The sequence below is a fragment of the Thalia democratica genome, chromosome 3 (genome assembly GCF_965202585.1).
Source record: "Thalia democratica chromosome 3, ktThaDemo2.hap1.1, whole genome shotgun sequence".
NCBI classification, from domain to species: domain Eukaryota; kingdom Metazoa; phylum Chordata; class Thaliacea; order Salpida; family Salpidae; genus Thalia; species Thalia democratica.
The window spans coordinates 29,290,662-29,302,036 of record NC_139167.1 but is presented as its reverse complement, the minus strand read 5'-3'; the positions used below and the strand labels follow the sequence as shown (position 1 = coordinate 29,302,036).

Below are 11,375 nucleotides of genomic sequence, written 5' to 3'. Positions count from 1 at the left end.
GTATATCTTTTTCAAAAAATATCAAGTTACTTTAGACTTTGTATTTAGTGAAACTTTTTAATTATTCAAACCATTATATGAAAGAAAACCTTGAGAAATTGCATTCAATGTTTACAGTAGAAACTTCAAAAGTTTTTGCTCATCTTATTTCTATGAATATCAAGCAGTATAAAACTATGTATTTTATATAAAACCTATAGTCAATTCTATAGTGTAGCTTGTTAGCCTAATGGTCAGCTGCGCGTCACGTGAAGCAAAAGTCATGAGTTCGAATCCAATGATAGTCACATTGTTTCAAATTAGGCATCGTGCTTATGAAATATCCCAGAACGGGTTAAAAAATTAACTTACTGATTCTGTGTTATTCAGGAGCAGGTAGCAATAAATCTTAAAAGTGAAACATTTTTTATCTATATATTTTATTTCAGCATTAAAAATGTCTCATATGATAATTAGATATTGTATTACGTTTAATATAGACTTTATTATACATTGGTAGGGTACTCACTAAAATAATAAATAAAAATAACAAACTTTTTTAGTTTTAGTTTACTATATCCCTTAAAAAATTTTTTTGAACAAATTACAACTGTTTTTATAACAATATTTAAGTTAGTGATATACTTAAAAAAATAACTTTACTAACTAATTTCTGATAACTTAAATTCTTATAAAAAAGTTATCTACCCAATTGAAGATCCGGAATCAAAAATGTCCGAAACCTGATATTATTTGCTTCAACTTGGCTAAACTTTAGATGGGTCCAGATCCAGTTAGTATGAGTTAATTTGTTTTCCGCGGTTAGCTTCTTCAAGTTTTTTGCTTTTATATTACTGTGGTTGAAAATATAATATAAATAAAGTTAGCCAAGCGAAATCGACTAATGAAACTTAAGTTTATTAATCATTTGTTGTAAAAATGCAGGTACATACATTAGTTTATCAAAAGGTTATTAAGATGTCATCTTAATTATGACCATTATTTTATCTACTTTTTTTTGCAAATTTGAAAAAGGTTTTAAGTAGAGAGTATTTTTTTAGATCCATTATAATAAATTTGGAAATAAATGATTTGCTTACTTTTAAAAACACGGCTTTAAAAACAGGGTTTACACACGGTCAGGATACTCGGGATAATTCAGGATAGTTTAGTATACTTTTAAACTGTTAAAACTTTTAAAATGTTAGATAGTTTATATTTAAAATTACTTTAAGTAAGATTTAGCTGAATTTTACTTCTTCTAATTTTATTATTTTTAATACATTTATCTATAAAAACTTTAGTTTTATTAACTTTGAAGAGATAGAACAGCATTTTAGAGTCTTTTATAAAACTCAAGAAGACTCAGAACAGTTACATTGACAAAAAGACTAGCAAGAGTGGTTAGTTTCAAAAATAGTTAATAGTTTATTTTAAACGTTTCCTTTAATTGTTTTAAATTAAACACTAAAGTTTTTTAAGTAAACACAAAACAAAATTCATATAGAATTTTTAATGTGAATTTCAGATAGACTTTTTTTTAGTAATCATGAAAGTTTATCGTACTTTTGATTATGAGATCTGTGAAATCATTGAATATTTTACAAATCTACAAGCAAACGCCAAAGGGAGCTCTAATTGTAAAAATAGTTTTAGAAAATAATATAAAATAATATCTGACTTAGATAATAGTTTGAGTTAATTTACATTGTTAGTTATAGTTTATAAAGCATTTTGACTACCGTATTTAAAATAAATTAAATTTATATATCCTACCACAGCAAGGTACAGAGCGTTCGATGGCTACAAATTAAGCACATATAGCGAGTGAACGCACAACAACTGTAGAAAAGTTAGTTATATAGTATATTAATAATGTTTAAAATTGGAGAATAGGATAAAACTTTATTTAATTACAATTAATTTTAAATTTTATAAATACCTGATTATATCTATTAAAAAATAAAGATCTAGTTTTATGCTAACGAAAGCTTAACTGCTTGATTTTCATGTAACGATTCTAAAAATTGAGTTTTACAATGTTAATAAAAACTTTAAAAAACAATATAATACAGAAAACGGTTGGAGCTAAACCCTGCTCAGTTGAGTACTCTATTAAATTTTTATACTGTAACTTGTTTTAAATCCAACAATTAAAAGTTATCAAATTAAATGTTTTTAAGGAGAATTTAATCTATTATTAATATAACAGCTTATTACTAACAAAACAATGTTTCACTCATATATTTGCATATACAACAGCTGAGGATCTCCTATATGCAAATGTAGGTGTGAAACGTTGTTTTGTTAGTAGTAAAATGGTAAAATATATAAATAATTAATTTTATATTTAAAATTAGCACTCTGCCCAAGCTTAAGCAAGCTTTGTTACTTGCAAAGATAACTCACCAATCAGTAAAAGAAGTAGAGGTAATTAGCGTGTGTTTAAAGCTGGGTTACAGACAAGTAAACCTAAAAAATTGATTTCTTTCAAGTGTTTGTTACCATAAACACTCATTTTATAATATGATAAAATTTGTAAAGTTGCAGTTTTCACTTAAACAATAACTAACCTTAGTTCTTTATTTCATTCATAACCCAGTTGAGGTGTGTTAATCCATTAACACACAGAACCATATACCGGTACAACAAAAGAAGGACATTGTATAATTTGTTTTTATTATATATTCCAGTTATCTTGTTTAAATAAGATCTTTTATTAACAAACACTTAAATTTATGTTTTTGAATAGTTTTGGAATTTTCATAACTCTCATTAATTTGTTAGGTGCTTAACTTCGCTTGATTTTATAAATTTTTGTTGAATTCTATTTGACGGACAAATTTCAACACTTTCTTCCATCATCTCTGCTTGATTAGAACTATTAAGATAAAGACCTTCATTGTTATTCGTGTTCATTTCTTCTGTTGGCTGCGTAAAGATTCCTACCCAGAAGATACAAAGTTCTCGGTAAACACTTTGTTGTCTCCACTATAACCACAAAGATATATTTATGATATTGGTTATGTTTATGCTTTTAAATATGTGGTATCTAAGTACTTGCTAAACTGACTGCTTTACTTACGAGTAGTTTACTGTACTAAACTTACAGATTTTAGTCTTACCTAAAGTAACTTATTCCTAAGTTATAAGTAAAACAGACTTTGAATTAAAGTTTAGTATTAAGTAGTTACTATTAAATCTCAAGAAACAATTTGTAATAGTTAATGAAAAAATAGTCTGATATAATACAATTAACTTACAACCAAAGGATAAATTATTCTTCACTAGACAACGTATATATTAAATAATAACGTATTCATAAGTTTATAACTTATACGATAATATAGTGTTAAATAGTATATATATTTAAAAATTACTGCTCTGAAGTTCAAAATCAAGTATAAATACTAAATGCAAAAAAGACAGGGTCTTTTTAAACTGATAAATAAAAACCAAAGACAGTTTTTTAATAAAAATTTAAACGTTGCTGCAAATTTAAAGAGACGTGCCAGGCTAGGTGTCTGCATTAAACTGACAGCTGTTATTTACTTTGAAAATATTTATTGTGGCTTCTAATAAAAGCCCCTAATATAACTATTGAATTCAAAGTTCAAACCACCTGATGATGGACCAAAACTTCAATTGTAATGTTTACTAAAATTTGCTATATTTGCCAAATTTTCCATATTTTGCGTTATATACTATATTTTGTCATATTTGCCATATTAACTGATAAAGATTAAATCAACTTTTAACAATGAATAACTTATAAACTTAAGTCGAAAAGGTACTGAAATGTTAGTTAAAATCAAACAATAATGTGAATAAATAATTGAAAACTAAATAATCGTCTCATTTGATAAAATATTTTATTGAGTTAAAAGATTTTCTAAAGATGACTATCTAACTTTGAACCCTCTAACACAAAAGCTTCTGCATTCAACAATTTATACTTTAAATGAATTATAATTTTTTTTTAATCCCGACCGATCATTAGACCTTGGGGCTAAGGTCCAATATCACATTATAAAAAGTATGGTAGTTTACCATTTTATCTGCTTTAGTGAAGACAGTTTTGTCGGAATGATTTCAAGGCATCTTAACAAAAATGTTAAAAATGTTGATGATTTTTTTAAAACCAGTGATAAGAAAAACCAATCTATATATATATTGTTTATTGAACGATAGAAAAACGCTAAAAAAGTTTGGTCTAAGGACCTGGTGTAGAAATGAACCTTTTGGTTATCGAGTCGTACACCATATGCTTATAACTGTTTTAAGAAAATATTAAACATATATTTGACACTTAATAGTTTATTAAAAAAAAAACAAAACTCAAATTTCGTAAAAATATATAGTTTCTGCTTAACTTGTCAGTTGTTTACTAAGCAATAAAAATATAGTTTTAAATCTGGCTTGTATAGTGAAAATGTAACAAATGTAAAAATAATGATAATAAACCAAAATAGAATTAACAATACATAATTACTTCGAATTACAATGCAACTGAACAATAAATAAGAAATACGTTACAACTTATGAAACAATTTATGAAAACTATGAACTAGTATAATCAAAGTGTTTATGTTTACGCAATTAAGGTTATCTTTTTAAAATACATTAACCTGAATTTTAATAAAATTAAAAATGTTTTAACAACTTAAAAGAATTTTAATCTTTTCAAGTGATAGTTACTTGCACAATCAAGGTTATCAACTAGGTGTTCTGCAATAGCAGGTCCTTTTGAAGTAGTTACTACTTTTAACTGTTCCAAGCAAACTTAAGACAAAATTTTTTTTTGAGAAAGCTAAAGAAAAAAATCTTCTCTTTATGTTTGTAAATTAAGCTTGCTTTCTATTATCACAGTTTAAAACATGGACAAATATTCTAAAAAAAGTACATTCTAAAATAGATAAAAAATTGTTATTGTTAATATAATTATTGTTACTTTGAATCAAAAAACGATTTAAGTTTTCGTCTTCAGCAGTTCCTAAAAAAAACTGTTGTTTGTATTTAGTTTCCGCTCATCTCTTGTTGAATGTTGAACTAAAAATTTTTTTTATTCGATATTTTAAAGAAGTATGTTTTAATAAAAATAGGCCAAGCTTAAAACTTAAACGTTCCACCGAAAGTAATTTTACAAAAGTCCATTTTAGTAATTATTTTTCCTTCTTAATGTTTTTTACATTGTAGTTTAAAAGACTCAGCACTTTGAACAAGGAGCACAGCACAGAAGTTAGCATCCTGAAAAAGGTTGTGTTAAAGTTAAACACTATTATAAAAAATATTATAGTTGTTTTAAAATGTTGGCCTAAATTCAAACTAATTTCTTCCATTTTTCTGAAATAAGTTTAATAAAATTTATTAACTTATTAGATTTTTTTTACAACTAAAAGTATTAAAGTAAACCAGGTTTTACTTTGAAAAATGTTGTAAAATAACAAAATATTCAGCTTTTGTTTTTAACCAATAAATTGACAATTAGAAAAAGTTATAGTAAAAGTGTAAACAGATTAAAAATGTAAATAAAATTAATACATAAATTCAAAATTACTATAGCCTCATTTTTTTCTATTTTATTTTGTCAAGCTAAGAAAAATAATATACGGTCATAAAAATTAAATAGAAGAGAGGATAAAACGTTTCATTATTTATAAAGCAGTACCTATTAATATAAATAAAAAATAGTAATAAAACTAAATTATTTTAAGCCTAGCTTTTTAGAGATTTCTATAGACAAGGTGGCTAAAAAACCTGAATTCCAGAAAATCATGGAATTTTAAAATCTAAAATAAAAAACCAAGGAACTTAAGAAAATTTTTAAAAATTTGGATAACTGGAGTTTTAAAATGTAATAATTAAATAACCTTGAATTTAAAAATTATTCATGTAAAATAGTGAAATTCCCATTTTATACTAAAAATATATTATAGAAAGAAAAAACTTTTGTCATTACTAATTTTATTTTTTTGAAAACACATTTAAAATAGCTTCGTCTTTATAGCATATTAACGTTTTGTTACACCATTAAGTATTAAAGATAGTGTTATACCGTTTAAAACAGTTACTTTAAACTTTTTAACTAAAACTTTTTAATAGATCTAAAAGTGTGTTCTTTTAAAAACCTGGAATAATGTTAGAAATTCTGGAAGAAATTCAGAAAGCATGTAACAAATTTCTCAACAATCAGTATAGACCACCTTTTATAGACTAAATTAAATTGTAGCTACCACACTTGTAGGATACTCAGGACACTCAGTTTCACTCAAGACATTTTTTTGAAAACCTTAGGATGACTCAGTATAACTCAGGGTTGGTTTTTTTTTTAAACTCAGGATATTTCTTTTGTTTATGAAAAAGCTCAGAATGTATGAAAAATTCGGACTAATTTTTTTCTAGATTCTAAAAAGATTTAATTAATTATTTTTTTTAAATTAAATTTTTTGTTTTGTTAAACATGTGAATTCAGGATAACTTCGGACAATTTTAGAGCACACGTTTTTTTCACTCAAAGAGTAGCAACCCTAGTAATTAAGAATTGTCTAGTAAGATTATAATGTGAACTTAAAAAATGTACATGAATCTCCGTCAATATAACTTGACTTTTTTACATTCATTGTGTTGATATAAGTTTTTTGAATAAGTGTTTTTTGAAGCTGTAAGATTATGATCAGTTTTTAAAAAATATTAAACCTTTGATGTTGTAAGTTGGCTCTTTCTATGAACAATCAAATAATTTTCAAGTACTTCAAATCTTGTAGTATAAAAACATTTTAAAATTAATAAAAATTTCATCGTGTTATAGTTTTTGTAAAAATGTATTTAATTTTCTTAATGTTTAATTAGTCATCAATGTTTTAAAAGTTGTTCATTATAATTTTGTTGGTTAAGAATTGTGTTTTATTTGTTAAAATATTTGTATTAATAAGTTTACCTTTACTTTATTGAGCTTTAAACTATTTTAAGTATATCTTTACAGAAAATTTTATAGACATGGTGGCCTAAAAACCTGGATTCAAGTAAAATTGTAGAGTTTGACAACCTAGAAAAAAAACCATAAATTTTAGAAATCTTTTAAGACTCTGTAACAACGTGGAGTTTTAAACTGAAATCATTAAATAACCTTGAAGTGAAAAATTCCTCATGTTAAATAGTTAAATTCCCATTTGACACAAAAAATCTATCATAAAATAAATATTTGTCATTATCTTTTTTTTTTGTTAACTAATTTTTTTTACAGATTTGCCTGTTCTTTTTGATGTTTACTTCATATTTTTTGCATAAAAATCAAATAAGATATTTCAAAAAAGAGTTTCAAAAATGTTTAGAACTTAATATCAAAGTGGTTGTATAGGCAAAACATGTTGCTGTTTTTTTATGGTTTTATTATTTTTCTGTTTTTAAATGCTGCAATCTTTATTATAATTGTAATGTTCAACATTGTTTGTAAAATTAAAGTTAACTTTTGAAGTTATTGTAAACATGAAAAAACAAATTCGATTATAAAAAATAAATAGAATGAATTAAAATACAATTTTTTATTATTGTTTAATTTATTTTTTTAATAATTTTTTTCTCAAAAGATAACGAATTATATTCTGAGACAAATTAAAAATTCGTTACATGTATTTTTTTCTTGTTTATGAAATAAGGGTAGCATTTATTTTTTCACAAAAAGGCGAAAGAGAAGAGTTTAGTGAAGATTCTCTTACAAAAGTGGAAAAAAGGAAGAGTTACAAGATCACAAACGGCATTTGAAAACTGTTTAAATAAATATAATGTTTTGAGTTCAAGTTCCTGCTTATCCAAGCGTTTAAGAAAATGCTAACAGGGCTAATTTTTAAAGAAATGCAAAATTGCACTACTATTTTACAGCCATATAAATACTCTCAAAAATTGAATTGGAGCAGAGACGCATTTTAGTCAAGACCTGCTGCAGTAAACATGTTATTTCAGAATAGACATATTATGTTATCTGAAATATATATTATTTTAAATTTCAATTTTTAAGTATATAATATTACATTCTAAGTAGGTAAACCTTTTTTTATTTTTATTAATTTTAAAGTATATTTCTGTTAGATTAAACCTTGTGTAAACGTTTTGACCACATTTAAAGTGTTTTGTTAAGCATGATGCTATTTATATATTTATTAGTGTTTGCAATGGCTCTAAAGTATAAGATATGTTCATTAAATGTCATGCCTAGTTTTATATAGAGTAGTCATAAATATTGTTTTATACCAGAAGTTAATATTAGTTTAGTTATGGTTTTGAGTGTTGTTGTACACTACACTATAACCATACAAGTATAACATTTAAGTTACCTACATATATGGGTTACAACTGAATAAATTAATATAAATTACTAAGTAAATTTAATTTGCTTTGTTCTAGCAATGATGTTATAGGAGTTATTCCAAATATTTTTTGCAGACTCGTTTTTTTTTTGGGGCCATCTACGACCATGGTTTAGTGTGTTATTTATGTAAGTTGGTTCAACGTTATAAAATGTGGACTTAGCGATAAATCTGTACCCTTATTTTTGTTACACAAAACCCTATATTTTTAGGTGATACTTTGATATAGATAAAAAAAAAGTAAAGGAATTTTCTCTGCTTTGGTAAACGTCAAGGCTATGGTGTCCATGGTTGGTAACATTTAAATCGTTTTCATTTGTGCTTATGAAAACTATTTGCAAGTTTAGAAAGATAAACACTAAATCATTGCAACTATAGTTTCGTGAATTGAAGAAATCAACTATTTAATGATTTTGAAAGTAGAAGTATTTTTGATGCCAGTAACTATTAAATTAATTTTACTTTTCGTAAAACTCGATAGGCATAACTATTACTTATTAAATTATAAAAAAAAAATTCATTAAATTTTCAAGATTTTTAAGCCTTAATAAAAAGTAACTACTGTTGAAACTTTTTTTAGATTTTACATAAAACCATAAAAATAAGAAGTCATGTACAAGATAGTCAAGTTGTCAAAGAACAACGCACAAACAAGTTTTCAAGAAAAAAATAGTTTCGTTGAAAAAGGTTAAGTGTAGAAAAATTAAAAATTCTGTTAATGCACTCGTATATAGTTAAAACTAAAAGTTCTTAAATTAAGTATACAATGTTTAAAGTCACTATAATATTAAAAACATAGATTTTAAAATTATAATTTTATAAGCTAATTTAAACATTTTTCAAAAATGTTTTAAACTATAAAATATTAAAAAGTTAGCCTCACTTTGTAAAGTAATGCATTTTTAAATATTTCAAGCCTATTAAACTAACGTGTATCTAGTATTTTAAAATTGATTTTAACCTTTATCTTTTAATATTTCGTTACAAAATTAAAATCTATGAAATAAAATTATTGCAAATAGTTTTCACAGTAATTAAAATGTATAATACTTACCTAAGTTTTCATATTTTAGATATTAATTTAGAAGAACAGAAGTTAAAAGAAAACAAATTAAGTTTAACTTTAAAGCGAAACAAACATTCCATCAAGTACAATATATTAAATGTGTTAAAAAAGAAAGTACAAACAAGTTTTAAAGAAAATATTTCAAACCGTCTCCACCAAAAAGGTTAAATAAATAATTTTTTTATTGTAGAAATTTTACAACTGTAACAAACTTTTATATTAAAAACTTTAACATAAATATAAAATTTACATTCTCAACTTTTAATATTTTTTTAATTATTTTTGTTCAAGCAGTATAATAATTTTAAACATTTTCAACGGACTTTTGTATATTACAATAATATAATTTTATTTTAGATAAAGTGAAGATGAAATTTAAGGGATTAACTCAAGTTTTAAAACAAAATAAGCTTATGTTAAATGAGAATGATTGTTCGAAGATATGCAAATATATCAAAGATAAACTATCTTTGGAAAAATGTATTTTGTTTAGTAAATTAGCTAAACTGTACAACTTATCGAGTTCTGAATTTTCATTCGGCTACATAGAACGTTGTTTTCCAATGTTAGTTGAAACAAAAAGTTTTATACACTTAGACTTTAGTTTTATTACAAGAATACTTTCAAGTTTTGGGTTGAATATTCACTCAGAAGTTGAAGTGTTTAATGCAATAATAACTTGGTTGAAACACAACAGTAAAGAACGTAGCAAGTATGCAAAACAGTTGTTACTGAAAGTCCGATTTCCTTTGCTAACAGAAACAACTTTTAAAAAAATTTCGGAAAAGTGTTCATCAACAGAAAACAAATATTTTTTTAAATCATTGGAGAAAACTTTAGTTAACCAGAACGACTTTGTTCAAAAAAAGTCAAACATTTATTGTAAAAATAGGTATTGTATTCAAAATGAGTTTGGTATTCTGATTTGTGGTGGTTTGGACACAAAAACGAGAAAAGATTTAAAAACTGTCCATAGAATTGATGGAAACAGTCTTAAGAATGTGAAAACTCAACCTTCGATGCTAAAAGAGCGCTCCAACTTCATAACTGTTTGTTTAAAAGGAGAAGTTTACGTGATTCAAGGCAGACTGCACAAGTCTTCAATTGACAAATATTCACTTTATGCTAAAAAGTGGAGCAGAGTCACTGAAATGTATGACAAACGTTACGATTTCTGTGCTTGTGCATTTATGAATGAAATATTTATTATCGGAGGGTGTTACTGGGGTTGTCGCCGAAAAATCATCACTAAAGATTGTTTGCAGCTTAATACGAATGACAGCAGTTGGAAAAAGATCACGAATATGAAAGAGCCTCGGAGAAATTCAGCCTGTGCCGTTTTCCGAGGAAGCATTGTAGTCTCAGGCGGGGAGGATTCCAATCGTCGTGATTTGAACACAGAAGAATCATACGATGTATTTGAAGAGAAATGGACACCGATGCCTAGGATGAATGAAGCAGTGCGCGATCATAGTTTGATCGCCACCAGAGATAAACTCTTTGTAATTTATTCAGACAAACTTGAGGTGTTTGACAGTGAGAGTGGAAAATTTGCTGATCTTGAGATTCCAATTTTTCTAACTGAAAATCTATGGAGGTCAATGGCTATCTCAATAGGCAACAAAATAGTAATATTTAAAGAAGAGGAATCTTTAGTAATCAATTATGATATTATTAAAGATAAATGGTCTGAAGAACCTTTTGAAATCACAGAGAATCTGGAACGGTTTTCTTTAACAAAGATACCTTGCTACTAATAAACTTTGCTGAAGACAAAACACTAAAGTGTGTGTTCTGAGAAATTTTTTTAGAGTTTTATACTAACACAATATATTTTACGTTTTTTCAAATAGAATAACTTGTACTAAGATACTTGTGAACTCCTTGAAGATTACAAGTTTAATTTATTTTATGCATATTTTTTTTAAGATAAAAACAACAGAAAATTTTTCTTAACATTTATTCTT

The 11,375-nt window shown here is 25.5% G+C and overlaps 1 protein-coding gene across 1 annotated transcript; it reads left to right on the top strand.

Moving 5' to 3' along the window:
- The first annotated feature begins 229 nt into the window (after positions 1-229).
- LOC145832150 (kelch-like protein 35) lies at positions 230-11,165 on the top strand. The gene is made up of 2 exons (XM_082939504.1): positions 230-333; positions 10,301-11,165. The coding sequence occupies exons 1-2, from the start codon at positions 230-232 to the stop codon at positions 11,163-11,165; spliced, it is 969 nt and encodes a 322-aa protein (XP_082795630.1).
- Positions 11,166-11,375: the final 210 nt, after the last annotated feature.